Source organism: Physella acuta, unplaced genomic scaffold (genome assembly GCF_028476545.2).
Source record: "Physella acuta isolate Inbredline_101_S28 unplaced genomic scaffold, ASM2847654v3 ptg000889l, whole genome shotgun sequence".
NCBI classification, from domain to species: Eukaryota; Metazoa; Mollusca; class Gastropoda; family Physidae; genus Physella; species Physella acuta.
In genome coordinates this window covers 366,632-383,423 of record NW_026732406.1, presented here as the reverse complement: position 1 = coordinate 383,423, position 16,792 = coordinate 366,632, and the positions used below count along the sequence as shown (strand labels likewise).

The following is a 16,792-nucleotide window of genomic DNA, read 5'->3' as shown; positions in this document are numbered from 1 at the left end:
AACATGTTGATTTGACTGGTCCATTTGACAGATTCATCTGCTATGAGCTGTCACTTTTAGAATTCAAGTCCAAAATCTATTTATAGACGAACCATTCACAAACCAAAGCAAACAATCAAGTTATCGTTGACCTACATTCCATAACCGTCAGTTGTCTGACCTTCATCGACCCATATTCCCTCTCCCACGTGACCTCCATTGCTTATTCTGATTTCCAATCATCTTCGATCGATCAGATACGTGATCTTTAAAAAACAACGTCACTGCCAACAATACTTCAAGAGTTGTCAAAGTGCTAACACCTCCAAGAATTGTGACGCCTTTCTTTGAGTTTTATCACGTGTTATTTTAGACCAACTGTTTGTGTCGACGTTTGCGTGAGTTTGGGTTGTGTGCTGAATTATGTGTGTGCTGTGAGCTGAATTACATGTGTGTTGTGAGCTGAATTATGTGTGTGCTGTGAGCTGAATTATGTGTGCTGTGAGCTGAATTACATGTGTGTTGTGTGATGAATTACATGTGTGTTGTGTGCTGAATTATGTGTGTGCTGTGAGCTGAATTACGTGTGTGTTGTGAGCTGAATTACATGTGTGTTGTGAGCTGAATTACATGTGTGTTGTGAGCTGAATTATGTGTGCGCTGTGCGCTGAATTATGTGTGTGCTGTGAGCTGAATTACATGTGTGTTGTGAGCTGAATTACATGTGTGTTGTGTGCTGAATTACATGTGTGTTGTGTGCTGAATTATGTGTGTGCTGTGAGCTGAATTACGAGTGTGTTGTGAGCTGAATTACATGTGTGTTGTGAGCTGAATTACATGTGTGTTGTGAGCTGAATTGTGTGCACTGTGCGCTGAATTATGTGTGTGCTGTGAGCTGAATTACATGTGTGTTGTGAGCTGAATTACATGTGTGTTGTGTGCTGAATTACATGTGTGTTGTGTGCTGAATTATGTGTGTGCTGTGAGCTGAATTACATGTGTGTTGTGAGCTGAATTACATGTGTGTTGTGTGCTGAATTACACGTGTGTTGTGAGCTGAATTATGTGTGTGCTGTGAGCTGAATTATGTGTGTGCTGTGAGCTGAATTACATGTGTGTTGTGAGCTGAATTACATGTGTGTTGTGTGCTGAATTACATGTGTGTTGTGTGCTGAATGAGTGTATGTGTTGTGTGCTGAATGAGTGTATGTGTTGTGTGCTGAATGAGTGTATGTGTTGTGTGCTGAATGAGTGTATGTGTTGTGTGCTGAATGAGTGTATGTGTTGTGTGCTGAATGAGTGTATGTGTTGTGTGCTGAATGAGTGTATGTGTTGTGTGCTGAATGAGTGTATGTGTTGTGTGCTGAATGAGTGTATGTGTTGTGAGCTGAATTACATGTGTGTTGTGTGCTGAATTACGACAACAATTTTTGGATTGTTGTGTTATAAATCATGGTCTCAACCAGCAGACCATTCTTTGCACGTGTAATACGTGAGATTAAATAACAAATCGTGACGCATATTTGATCAATGTGAAGTGAGATAAGGTGAGATATTTGGTGAGATGAGGTGTAATGGTTGGTGATATATTTAAAGAAGTTATACAAAAACATTTGAAGGAAAAGTGAATGCACAGCGTAATACATTTTATATAACCTGGGGTGGTATTTTCAACAATTCACGGGTGCACACATTTTGTGATACATTATGTGACATAGCTCTGCACATAGGATGAAGATTTCATTACACCACACATACACGACGCACTCTCACACACAATCCTTACAATAAAATGTATATTTCGCTTTAAAACAAAACAAACTAAAAATAGCCAACCGGATACGGAATTAAGGACACGTGTGCGCATGCACGGGAAATCAACAATTATGGCGTCTAGTGGCGGGCATAACTCGTGTCATCAAGCTCCAACTGGCTGATCTCCCCTTGAAAATATCGCTCCCCTCACATTATCACAAACTTTCATTTGTTTGGGAAAATTTATTGTCTCCCCTAAATTTCCCTATTTTTATCTCCAGGGTTTTTCCCCCTATAGAAAGGGACATAACCGGGATTTAACGCGAGACATAGAGTGGCTCCGGTCATTTCTGTGTGTGGGGTGGGGGGGGGGGGGGGGAGGTTTGTTTAGTCTGTGGACCGGATGTTGCTCGGGGTCTGCGGGTGTTTGCCTGCCAGTCTAGAATTACCCTGACCGCTAGCATTGGTTAAATGTCCGTACCTCCAGCCATGTTTAGTTCTGACGTGGCACCCCACCCCTCCCTAGTCCATTGATTGTAACCCAATGACAAGTTAAATATACAGCACCGACCCGAGCAAATAATTAAGCTCTAATGAGTGTTTTATCATTTTATATTTCTTCATTATTTTTTTTTCCTGGAATCTGCTGACAGCAAGAAGTGGAAATCCTGAAAGTTCCAGAATAGTGTTAGGATACCCGCGGCTTTTGAATCACAAGTGGCCCTCTAAACTGACTCTTCATGCCCGTCCATACATGACTATACTGACTCTTCATTGCCGTCCATACATGACTATACTGACTCTTCGTAGCCGTCTATACATGACTAAACTGACTCTTCATGGCCGTCCATACATGACTATACTGACTCTTCATGGCCGTCCATACATGACTATACTGACTCTTCGTAGCCGTCTATACATGACTATACTGACTCTTCATGGCCGTCCATACATGACTATACTGACTCTTCATGACCGTCCATACATGACTATACTGACTCTTCATGACCGTCCATACATGACTATACTGACTCTTCACGGCCGTCCATACATGACTATACTGACTCTTCGTGGCCGTCCATACATGACTATACTGACTCTTCATGGCCGTCCATACATGACTATACTGACTCTTTATGGCCGTCCATACATGACTATACTTACTCTTTATGGCCGTCCATACATGACTATACTTACTCTTCATGGCCGTCCATACATGACTATACTTACTCTTCATGGCCGTCCATACATGACTATACTGACTCTTTATGGCCGTCCATACATGACTATACTTACTCTTTATGGCCGTCCATACATGACTATACTTACTCTTCATGGCCGTCCATACATGACTATACTTACTCTTCATGGCCGTCCATACATGACTATACTGACTCTTCGTGGCCGTCCATACATGACTATACTGACTCTTCGTGGCCGTCCATACATGACTATACTGACTCTGGTCGTCCATACATGACTATACTGACTCTGGTCGTCCATACATGACTATACTGACTCTTCATGGCCGTCCATACATGACTATACTGACTCTTCATGGCCGTCCATACATGACTTTACTGACTCTTCATGGCCGTCCATACATGACTATACTGACTCTTCGTGGCCGTCCATACATGACTATACTGACTCTTCATGGCCGTCCATACATGACTTTACTGACTCTTCATGGCCGTCCATACATGGCTATACTGACTCTTCATGGCCGTCCATACATGACTTTACTGACTCTTCATGGCCGTCCATACATGGCTATACTGACTCTTCGTGGCCGTCCATACATGACTATACTGACTCTGGTCGTCCATACATGACTATACTGACTCTTCATGGCCGTCCATACATGACTATACTGACTCTTCATGGCCGTCCATACATGACTATACTGACTCTTCATGGCCGTCCATACATGACTATACTGACTCTTCATGGCCGTCCATACATGACTATACTGACTCTTCATGGCCGTCCATACATGACTATACTGACTCTTCATGGCCGTCCATACATGACGTAACATCATAAATCCGATTCTTACCCACCCCCAACAGTAAAACGTCGTCCCCTCCCCTCCTACCAATTTTTCCCACCACCCCCCCCCCCCCCTTATACTCAATAAAAAAGATCATTATAAAAAAAACAAAATTAAAAAAAACCATATAATTTACTCCTGTCGGTACTCCGACAAGTGCGTCATATTTTTACTTTTATTTATTAAATTAAACAGTGTAAATAACTTGTATTAATTAATATAATCTAAACTTTCTATTTTTAAATTTAAAAAATGGAATTAAACTAAATTAATATAATCTAAACTTTCTATTTTTAAATCAAACAATGTAATTAAACTGTATTAATTAACACAATCATCAATGCCAGCCACGGTGTAATTCGTTAGGATTTGTTGCATTGATCCAACACAAAATATTCTGCATATTTCGTTTTTAAATTCCGTTACAAATTTAAATTTTTCTCGAAAGTGAAACCATTTTTTGCATCCCCGCATTTGAAATGGTAATGGATCTCGCTTAATGGGGATGTAAAAAGATTAATGGGGGGACATTAGCGGGGAAGGTAAAATAAAATTGTATAATTAAATTTTAAAATTTTCTCTTTCTAATGTAAAAATGTGTATTGGAAATGTAGGCTTAATGCCTGTAGCACAAAAGTAGGGTAGCTACTAGTTGTAGCACAAAAGTAGGGTAGCTACTAGTTGTAGCACAAAGGTGGGGTAGCTACTAGTTGTAGCACAAAGGTGGGGTAGCTACTAGTTGTAGCACAAAAGTAGGGTAGCTACTAGTTGTAGCACAAAAATAGGGTAGCTACTGGCTACAGAAAGTGTCAAGAAGATTTGTTTATTTTTGTTTAAAAATTTGTTTTGCTTTGTTTTTGTTATGTTGTTTTTTTTGTTGTTTTGTTGTGTTTTGTTTTATAGATCCACAACAAGCCTCATATACTCGCTCATACATAGTTTGCCTCACACACTAAGCTTCAACATTAGACCCCTCCACCACATACGGGGGGGGGGGGGTCGAATGGTAGAGCACATGAAAGTCTCGAGTGCGAATCCAGGTTCAAGTCCGTAAAACGTTTCTGAGTTCAACCAGCTCTGATGGGTACCTGACTCTTTTATAGAAAGTAAAGGCGGCTTGGCATAGTGCTGACCACACTATCCTTTCATATGCCGAGGTCATAGATACAGGTGAACTCTACTTCACCTGCCACAGAGACCCTCAGATTCATACTTTACTTTTCTAGCATCCACCCTTATAACTTAACCCTTTTCACCTACCACCTTCTCCCCCCCCCCCTTGTAGTATCTCCACTTATCATCCATGATACCTGTACCTAATTAACTCTACTCATTAATTTGTTCTCTCCCCCCCCCCCCCCCAGGGGCAGTAATCCGCACCCTGCAGACGCTCCAGGCCTACGCCTGTGACGGTGACGTGCTGGAGGTCAGCTGCCCCTCCAGGACCGTCATCAGCATCCAGTACGCCAAGTACGGCCGCTCCGTGCCTAGCTCAGCCATGTGTGCCGGCCCCACCCTAGAGGCCGGCCTGGTGGACGTGTACGCCGGCATCGGGAGGGTAGAGAACACCAACTGTATCGCTGTCAGATCTCTGGAGGTAAGGCACATTTGGTTTAGCCGTACCATCATGGAGGTAGGGCACTTTTAGCCGTACCATCATGGGGAGTACGGCACTTTTGGCTTAGCCGTACCATCATGGAGGTAAGGCACTTTTGATTTAGCCGTACAATCAGGGTGAGTGTAAAGTAACAGACTTTACTGCTTGTGTTTTCAATGACACGAGAATGGACAGACTAGGGAATGGACAGACACAAAAAAACAAAAAACGATGAATAAAATTTAATCTTTCTGGTCCATTTGATAGACAATGATCTCACAGAGGAGAAAAAAAAAACAGCTTTACCTCTAAATAAACAAGCCCCACCCCTTTTCCTCTACCCCCCCCCCCCATTTATTCCGTACCTCCCCCCCCCCCCCCCCCCATACTGGTCAGCCATTTCTGTAGCAGACTCCATATGACAGCTGCTGCAGCTGATGACATTTAGCTGTCATATGGCTGTTGACATCCAGTAGCTGTCATTCAGTAGTTGTCATTTAGATGTGCTTTTGTCATACATTTAGCGATGGTACAATAGTTTCTGCCTACATCCAATTAATTTTTCAAGGGAAAAGTTGAGTTAAGTATAACAACACTCGAACTGCTAGGGTGTTAGATGTTTTTACTCTAACTCTAAAACCACATGAGACCTATACAATATGTTTAGGATGTGTCCACAAATTAGGTAATGCTGTTTCGGTTTTCTTTTTGTTTGTTTTTTTACTTTCTTGTGTACGCAGTACGCAGTATAGATGAAGTATTGTAATCGTGCTTAAATAGCGCAATCGAGATTTGTGACGCTATCCTTATTCGGATAATCCTTATTGCAGTGTTTAATTTTTTCTATAAATTTCATATTTTCTCTATTTCGTGTGGGATAGGGCCCGTGCTTTGAGGAGGGGGGGGGGGGGCAGTGATTCCCCAATGAGATGGTTAAAAAAACGGGTCTTGTCTTGATGTATGTCTGAGAGAGAACACAATAACATGAATTCCGCTTCAGCTAGGTGGTCGACATTCCATGTTCATAACAGATCCTTTTCGTACTTTTTTTTTCAATTTTTTTTCCGTAATCGGAAGTTGTACTTCATGACAGCTTCCTAAAGTTTTCACAAATAATTTCCATAAAATCATGATCTAAGAATGTCTAAGAACATTCGACTTGATGTCTTTCTCGACAAATTACGAGCGGATTCGTCAAAAACTTGTACATCCCTAGAACCCGATCACTGCGCCCCAACTGTTGTACACCAATGTACGAGACAGTGTAGGGGAGATCACTCCTGTTTTATGATTACTTACTTTTCTTTACTGCGTTACATTCTAATATATTCAGAGGCGTAGAGAGGAGAGGGGGGGGGGCAGTGTTTCTTCCAGACTTTTTTCTCCGGGGGGGGGGGGCACTTGGGGGGGTAAACTTTCTTCGGGGGGGCGGACACTGTTAAAAGTATATATTTTCTATATAAATTATATACATTTCATTTCGTTCGGGGGGGGGCGTTAAAAGAGAGATGCCTGGAAGAAACTCTGGGGGGGGGGGGGGGGGTGCGGACCGCAACGGGTGACACCATTTAGGGGTTGACACCAAGGCAAAAAATAGCAAAATATATAGAGAAAAATGATAATTCCACTTAAAGTTATTAATTCGAGTGTTAAATAGTGTTTTAAGAAAGTTTGAGGGGGGGGGGGGGTGCAAATCGAAAATTTAAAGTTTGTCCCCGGGAAGGGTCGCTACGCCTCTGGGGGGTGACACCATTAAGTGTCGCACAGGGTGACACCCGACCTCGCTACGCCACTGAATATATTTAAAAACATTTTTAATCCACAAGTACATTTTCTTAAAGTCCAGGTCTATAAATAAACTTGCTTATATCAAGTGTTTTCTAAAAATAGTCGCTTCTAACCCCGTTTAATCCAATTTCCTACTAAAAAAAATGTCCCCAGTCAACTATGTCCCTACGTCTGACATCCACACGAGCTGAGCCAAAATTGGACTGGTTTCAACCAGCAGACGTGCGATAAATAAACAACATAAATCTCGCCATGTCCCGCCAACACACGTCACCGCTCACACGGCAAGATGGCCGGTCTGGAAAGAACGATAACCGAAAAAATAATTTAGGTTTATCCATTGGGAGAGAAATGACTCCCTTTAATCATTATTATAGATAAGTAAGCCTACTTCAAGATTTAATAGAATCCAAGAACTATTTTTGGACATTGGACGATCAAAGTGAGGCGATACCGGCCACTTCGAACAATGGTCGTACTTTAAAAAACAATGAGGTGAAGAATCGCCACCCCCCCCCTCCCACACACACAGAGAATCTCCCCCACCCCCGATAACCACTCAAACATTCCTAAGAACCACCACCACCCCTGAGAACCCTCCCTCTCACCCCCGCCCCACCCCTAAGAACAAATCCCACACCCCCTGAGAAAAACTCCCCCCACCCCCTAAGAACCACTGCCCCCTATTTATTCTGTTGAATAAAACAACCCCGTGGGTCGATCACGAGACCCCACGGGCTAGAATCCAACATAAACAAGCGACATGTCGACATAAGGAGCTTATGAGCTTAAGCTCCGCGTACCTCAGAGTTTAAGGTAAAGCCACGGCCCTGTTTGAAGGGGCCATTGATCAAGTGGTTACATTGTCAAACTCTGCCTACCTGGACAGGCAAGGGGAGATCATTTAATAAAGACGTGTCAGGGGAGGTGATTTACTGGCGAGTTCTCGGTCTTTACATTTTTCTACGGAACTGGAGGGGAGAGGAGAGGTTAGTGGCCTTACTCTCCATTCAATAATTATTCAGCTTTGAAGATAGTTTAACAAAAGCAGATAGAGATATACGTTAAAAAAAAACAAATAAATTTAAATTTTTTAAAATGTTCAATTGTTTTTAGCTTCAAAATCTACTGCTTCGCTTGTCATTTTCCAGAGTCCTCATCCCCCCCCCCCCCCTCAACATGTACCTCGATCCCAGGGGATGAACCGGCACCCTCCTGGGCGGGGTGCATCAGACTTTGTGACATTGTGTAACAAAAGTGAGTGGGTGTAGTATTTGTGTACACCTTAGCCTTTGCTTTAAGAATGTTATTTAACAAATGGATCGATGGACCTAAAACTCGCCAGGATTTAACAGCATTAAACTGTGGTCAATGATTTTTTTAGAGTAAAATTGTGACGTTATGTTACGCTGTGGAGTGGGGGTGGGGCTAGTAAAGCCTGACACCCTTCATGGACTTCTGCATGACTTGACGCCATATTTCGCAAATGGGGGGGGGGGGGGACACCAATTGATATTTTATCAAACTGTCTAGAAACAAATGTATGTCGAGCGGTGTTAATAAAGCTAATGCCAGTAAAACTAATTATTCATCTAATTGGGGAGGGGAATTTTGGGGGGGGGGGGGATTTTTGGCAAAGTCCACATTTGTTTTTATATTGATTCAATTGATGGGATATTTTCATTACATGTTGGTAGAATGTGTAGACTATTTCCACTCCATGTTATTAATTAAGGAGGTTAACGCCAGTCAGTAAATCCTTCTCACTAGGTATTACAGCGGGGGTCTAGATGGGTTTTCTTTAGGAGATTCTGAACTGTATCAGTGTGTGCCCCTAGGCCCTGTCTACTTTGACAGGTAACGAATCTGTTACTGTCAAAAGTCGTATGTGTTATGTTGGACGTTGTGTCAACACACACAAACATGCAGTGTTACAATACTTTATATGTGTTTCCATTTGAAAATCTACACACAATGTATTTTTTCGTCCATTCCGGTATTGTGAGAGCTTTACAAGTATAAGCGCTTCGCTGTTCAAAGGGAAGTAACTCATTTAATATTAATGTTAGTGTTTTATTTTTCATGATTATCTTTCTTTGACTGTGTTTTTCTCTAATCTCTCTTCGACGGGTTAAGTTATTCAAAATAATTTCATTTTATTTACATTTTATTTTTGATAAAATAATGCTGCAGACGAATTTGTCATGTTAAATGTCAACAGGAGATTTTATTGGATTTAAATATTTTTACTTTCTCGTATATACGAAGTATAGAGAAAGTCTTGTAATCGTGCAAAAAAAAATAATCGAGATTTTTACAAATCTCGACGTTTTACACCTCACTGATACGGAAAAACATAATTTTGCAATCTTGTCCGTATGTCTGTGTGTCTGTCTGTCTGTCTGTCTGTCTGTCTGTCCGTGTGTAAACACGATAACTTGAGCACCGTTACAGCTAGGTTGATGAAATTTCATATATAAGTATTTTATCAAAATCGTAGATCCGTATCAACTTTTGAGCGATTTCCGATAACCGGAAGTGGTACTTTTCCTATTTTGAATTTTTCAAAAGCCTATAACTTGAGTACTATTTCAGATAGATAAATGAAATTTCACACATAAGTAAAAGATCTAATTCTCTACCTTCTGTTAAATTGTGAGTAATTTCCGTTGACTGGAAGTAGTACTTAACGCTACTTCCGATTTCTCAAAAAACTAATGTAAATTTTAAAAGTACTAATAATATTGCGCACTATTATGCGCTTTTTTATTTGGCGTTCACTTGGTGTGCAATTAATTTGTCTACGAGATTTTATTCTATTTTTAAAACTTTAAGTATTTAAAATGGATTAAAAATCATGTCTATAGCCCGAGTTCCCATCCCCTGTTATTTTATATAAGAATATTCGAGAAAGATTAGGGGAGATCACTCCCAGTTTATTTAAAATATTTTTTTGCCATGAAATGGCATGCTACACTTACACACTTACAAGACGTCTTACACACGCACACACACCCCTAACAAACAAGCAATTCGACACACTCCGATTAAAGCACCCTCTCCCATACTCCTCCTGCACCCCCTCACATCTAGGGATGTCAAACAAAAAAAGACTGCCACACATGTTATCAACATCACAGTGGTGCTGATTCTAGACGTCCACACCATCGGAGTAGTGGCTGGGTGAGCTAAAGAAAGGGGTTGGGGTGGGCTTGGTGGCAGAGGGGGGGGGGGGCACGAAATAGAATTTATATAGAAAATATTATTCTATCACCAGTCTCCACTCTGCTGGCATAACACAGTTTTTATAAGTGATGATTGTCAGTATTTATTTATATCTGAAGCCATCGGATGGGAAGCATGTATCAATTTTATTTACCTAAGAAACGTTAAATTAAGAAAATTCCATTAAAAGGGGTCTGTATTACATGAAAACTTTTCGATCGCTAAAATCACCACACCTACAACACTTAAAATATCTACATCTTGTATCTAGGTAAATCAATGAAGAACCTAAACTAAACGAAGCTTGAGAAAGCTAAAAAAAAAAAATTGAATCCGTGACCTTTCACCCCTAAGGTAAGACGACAACCCAAGAATGTCGGGACATGAAAGGGGAGTTAAGCGCTGAATTGTCTCCTAGTTTTCAACTTCCGATAGAATTTTTAATAGCCTTGTCTCCCCTTCAAATCAATCTTCTGTTCCCCCCCCCCCCCCCCCAATCCCCATGCCTCCACCAATCTTCAGGCTTAACGTCAAACAATCTCTTAGGCTTCCCCTTCCCTCCCTCCCCTTCCTTCCCCTCTGTTCTCTCTCCACTTCCGTTCCCCCACTCCTCTTCCCCCCCCCCTCGACAGTTTCTAGTGTCGGGTACTGGCTAAAGGAAGTGTAGACCAGAAAATCTCCCGGCACTTTCTTCTGTCCTGTCACAGTTTAATGGCTCGTCTGGTGGGGGGGGGGGGGGGGGGAGGTGGGTTGGGGAGGGGAGGGTGGTTGATGTGCCTTTGAAAAAAAAGAGGTGAGGGTGGAAAGTGGGGGGCGGGGTGTAAGAATGTGATCTTGTCCCTCTGCTTGTCATTCATGTTTTCTCGCAGATCTGTGTGTGTCGGGCTACACAGTGTGTTGATGGTGTGTTATTGTGGTGTGTTGATGGCCTATTGTGCTATGTTCCTTCTTTACTCCGCTCCTGTGATATTAAACGAACCATCCTATGTCGAGTTAGCCGCGAGAGTGTTAAGGGAATTAATTCAATTTTCACGGATTGTTTTTATTCTCTCTTTAATTAAATCAAGCAGAGTTGTCGATCCTGGGAGTGTTTTATGAAGGTAATCACCGAACGCTTCAATCAGGGGGGGGGGGGGGACATAGAGGGGTGGAGGCAGGCGTTGTTAGTGGCACACTAATGTTGAACATACTGGGCTCTGCTCACGTCTGGTAAAAACTGGGCTATCTTTACAACACTGACTAAACTATGTACTTGACTCTAAGCTGAGCGTTAAGACATTCTATATTGATGTATTGAATGCTAAGGCCTCACAGTGACATTATCATTCTATACAAGTAGGCTAACACATGATATGACAGATATGTACATAAACGTACACATAAATACACATACATGTAGACTCTACAGTAGAGCTAGTAATACGTGTAGGGTCGGCTTTAACGTACACTTATAAATGTACACGTACATGTAAACCTTCATATACATGCAGAAATACTCTAATTATTCACATAATTATGCATTGACAATTTTATCCACACACACACACACACCACACACAAGACAATAGATACAGAAGTAATACAATTGCATAATACCAAATAAATTGTCCAATGCGCACATCATGACATAATACAACATGGGGAAGCAACATACTATTCCCTTACCCACTGATTTTATAAACGCGTCTATACACAATTAGAGAGACCGTCGCAGATAGCTGCAGATAAAATTAGATACGTTCATGTCATCAAAACCTCGGGACTGTACACGTACCGCCCTTCATCTTATAATTAATATAATCTTCATCTTCTTATATTCACCTTATAATCTTATATCGACCCTCTAATCAGTTCTGTGGCGATGTACAACCAGCTGAGGGTGACGCAAAAAAAATTCTTTCATAAACCGGGGTCTGACACCTGCGCCTTTAGGCAACCAACCGTTTTAGGCACGTCTTAATTAGCCGAGTCCAATTACCCCTCATTTATTGACCAATCAGGTCCCGGACCCGCTGATCAGGAGCGCAGGTGGTCAAGTCGCTAGCTCGTTAGACCTTCGTGCTGTTAATTTAAGACAATTATCCCCGTGTTGAAGCTAGGCCTGTGCTACTTAATGACGTAATTGTTAGTTGGGTTGGGGGCGGGGCGGGGCGAATATTAAAGACCCGTGTCAAGTTTCAACAAGGGACGACAAATCTTTGTAAAGGGGGGTAATAAATGGATTTAGTAAAGGGAAATAAGTAGGTGAGATTTTTTTTTCCCATAGACGGTACAATTCAGGTCATGTGACCCAGAACTAGCCAACCGTGAGAAGCGTGTCGGTGAAGTTACACGGTCGTCTGCCGGGATGCCATGACAGCTAACAATGGAGGTCAAGGTCGTGTGTGTAGCGTGAACGTGTGTGTGTTGTGTTGAGAGGTCACGGCTCTAGCGATGACGCGGCGCTGGACGGTGCCAGCTAGTTCAAGGTCGACCTGGAGTATGTTCCTGTTGGGATATATTGCCCTGTTGGTGAGTTGCATATTTACAACAAAAAATAGTTTACATTTTATCTGAGAGGACTTTTATACCAGGCAGATGTTGGGTCGGCGTGTTGGGGGTTTATAATGGGGCCACATGCAGGATGACCCTGGGGGTAGTTTTGGCCCCTGGTGGGAGCAGTTTTGGCCCCTGGGTGAGAGCTATCAAACCGGAAGTTGTGGACATGAGCACCCAGATGGGAAGGGAAATCTTGTGCTACTCACCATTTATCTGTCCGTTAAACTCTGCTGCAGCTACACTAACGATGTTCAGAGGTGTTTAGTTATAGATTATAGATGGATGACAGCTTGTGGTTTGTAAGGGGGGGGGGGTTGTTAAGGTGTGGGTGTAGAGTGGGGGATGTCTGTGTGAGGGTGATGTGTGTGTCTGAGGACTGGAATTGGGAAAGTGAATCTGTGAGGGTTTTGTATGGAAGTGGGGTGGTGTAGTGTCGGTCTGAGGGTGGATGAGGTGGGGTGGGGTTTCATCTTGACATATGCTCAACGTGTTTTCCGCAAAAGCTAACGGCTGAAATAATTACGTTGACTTAATTAATAATTATTGGAACTCAACCATGAAATGTCACATGTTAATTATTACTGCCACCACTGTTGAGTAATTATCAGATGGGATGACGTGTTGTTTTGGTCACCATAGAAACCGTTGCTAGGGCACACGATCAAATACACTATCACAGATCTGACATTGGTTTAGAACATCAGCCAAATATGAGGACTATCTAAAAACCTAACATTTGGCTCTTGGGACTCAAGATTTCAGTCAAATAATTTTTTGTCGCTTATGGCCCAATGAATGAACCAGTATATTTATAGCACTTCTTTATAAAATAAATTCAGATTCATGTCCGTATGACGTCCATAGGTCCACCAGCTCTGAGGGTCAGTAAAACACATGAGCTCTACTTCATCTACCCCTTGCTCTCTAAGAAGACAAGATGATAAAAAAAACCAAAGAAGAAAGCCATTTATCCTCGTCATATCCCAGACAAGCAGTTGACTAGCCTGTGACCGACACGTAGCTAATTAATTAATTAGCCTAGTATCGGTGACGTGGTGTACCCGCTGATTGTTACAGAAATTATTTCCGGTACCGCGGGCGATAACATTTATTCATGTCCTGGCGACTGACATATGGCAGACGATAGTCTGGCTACGTGGCCCAGACTGACAGACTTTTGTCTGTATTGACAGACTTTTGCCAGTAGTGACAGACTTTGGTCTTTCAGTCAGAGTTTTTAACCATTCCACTCGACCCGACTCTTTAATGAAATGTAGCGATCCAATTGGTTTTTTTTTATTTACACAAGGATTTGGACCGATCCTATTTTAGTTTAGTTTTTTATTTGGGAATTGCTTAATCTCGTTTTATTTCCCTCAACAACTATCTATTTTAGGAATTTTAAAAGAATGCTAATATTAAAATCTTCACCATTCAGCTTTGAGAGACACTGGTAAATAGTTAGTAGTGATAAAACGCAAATCGTAAATTTACTACCGTCAATTACTTTAAGGGACGGCAATTTCTAATGTATGGCTCAAGGGAGATAATTCTGCTAAAAGGGGGGGACAGCCATAAACACAGGCAGAGACGTCTAGTGATGGGTGGGTTGGTGTAGAGGCCAACACATTTCTCTTCCGTATTTAATTTGGTTATCTTCTAACCTTTCCAGTGGCCTTGACATTGGGTTTTGTTTGTGTAGTGTCATCTGGACGGTGGTCAGGCGGGGGGGGGGGGGGTCTTAGTCCAGGGCTCTTGGTAGTTGTTATAGGGCTCTTTGTTGGTCATTTACATTGAACAATTAGGTTGGTCTTTATACATTAACTTTTGTGTTGGTTTTGAACCCATTCCAGCCAAGTACTTCACCATCAGTCCATCCACTCTACTCCACCTACCTACTCCACCATCAGTCCATCCACTCTACTCCACCCACGTACCACACCATCAGCCCATCCACTCTACTCCACCCACGTACCACACCATCAGTCCATCCACTCTACTCCACCCACCTACCACACCATCAGTCCATCCACCCTACTCCACCATCAGCCCATCCACTCTACTCCACCCACGTACCACACCATCAGCCAATCCACTCTACTCCACCCACGTACCACACCATCAGTCCATCCACTCTACTCCACCCAAGTACTTCACCATCAGTCCATCCACTCTAATCCACCTACCTACTCCACCATCAGTCCATCCACTCTACTCCACCTACCTACCACACCATCAGTCCATCCACTCTACTCCACCTACCTACCACACCATCAGTCCATCCACTCTACTCCACCTACCTACCACACCATCAGTCCATCCACTCTACTCCACCTACCTACCACACCATCAGTCCATCCACTCTACTCCACCTACCTTCCACACCATCAGTCCATCCATCTACTCTACTCCACCCACCTTCCACACCATCAGTTCATCCACTCTACTCCACCATCAGTCCATCCACTCTACTCCACCCACCTACCACACCATCAGTCCATCCACTCTACTCCACCCACCTACCACACCATCAGTCCATCCACTCTACTCCACCCACCTACCACACCATCAGTCCATCCACTCTACTCCACCCACCTACCACACCATCAGTCCATCCACTCTACTCCACCCACCTACCACACCATCAGTCCATCCACTCTACTCCACCCACCTACCACACCATCAGTCCATCCACTCTACTCCACCCACCTACCACACAATCAGTCCCTACAGATTAGCCCTTATAGTTCACACATGTACCAAGTACCAACGGGGACCAAAGTTAGAAAAACTCAGATGAACGACTCACTAAACACGTGCATGCCAGGTGGAGGAAGAAAGCATATTCTCATGGGTGGGGGGGGGGGGGGGGAGGGCACTGTGACTACTGTAGGGAGAAGAAATGTGAAAACTGACCAGCACTTGGTTCAAGAGAAGGGCAATCCGTTTTCAATTTTCTCCGTGAGTACCGCCCCGTCCACCCCCCCCCCCTCCCGCTCTGTTGTTAAAAGGTTAACTTTTCCTCCTTCGTTGAGTTCCCATAAAGCGAGCGGCCCTTGAAATATGCATTAGGCCAAGTTACTTCCCTTTATACCGACCCCATTTTTCCTAGGTTTATTTTCTTTCAATTTTTTAAATCCCCGGCTAATTTGTGACCTCGAACTTGCTAGATAACTCACCTGACCTTGACCGCCCTTTACTCACCTATGAGGCTTAGCGCGTGTGGGCCAACAAGATGACGTCACCAAAGAGATATTGACTCCGACAGGGTACCGAAAATCTCCCTGATTAGAAGTTGGCGGATTATCTCCCTGATTAGAAGTTGGCGGATTATCTCCCCTGCATCAACAGCTGCTTGGTTCAATAGCAGGAAATTGACATAAGCGGCCATGATGGCTAGCTGACTGCTGCTGGCTGAGTTGTCTGCCCGTGGAAGCAGGTGCAGATTAATCAGTTTTCTCATCCCGCTTATTACAAATTAACACCCCCCCCCCCTCATACACCAGTTACAATCCAATATGTATTTAATAATTTTTTAATTTCTAACATGTGGGATTTTAATTATCTACCTTGCTTCTTGATTCGCTCCCCTATTTAAAAAAATATCCTGGAAAGAAAATTAACACTGGAATCTTATTTCATCCTATTTGTGCTAATTAAGACTTTCCGGTGTGATTTTTTTTTGCATTAAACAACAGAAGCAGGAAACTGAAAGATGGAGGGTGTGGGGGGGGGGGGTATCTGTTGAACACATGTGGCTGCCGCATACCACCACATCGGCATAGCTGGGTTAGGCTCAGGTGTTGGAGGTTTGGGTTAGCGATGCTGACGGTATCTGCGGAGACAGAAGATAGATG

At 42.8% G+C, this 16,792-nt stretch overlaps 1 protein-coding gene across 2 annotated transcripts in view; it reads left to right on the top strand.

The window, feature by feature from the left end:
• The window catches only part of LOC131952683 (uncharacterized), a 94,902-nt gene that overhangs the window by 43,022 nt on the left and 35,088 nt on the right, over positions 1 to 16,792 (top strand). Inside the window, exon 2 of one of the 2 annotated variants that reach the window (XM_059315449.1) lies at positions 5,152 to 5,384. In XM_059315449.1, coding sequence (XP_059171432.1) covers positions 5,152 to 5,384 — 233 coding nt within the window. Of the gene's footprint in view, positions 1 to 5,151; positions 5,385 to 12,697; positions 12,909 to 16,792 lie in introns of those variants that run through there. The other variant, XM_059315450.1, reaches the window with a different exon arrangement.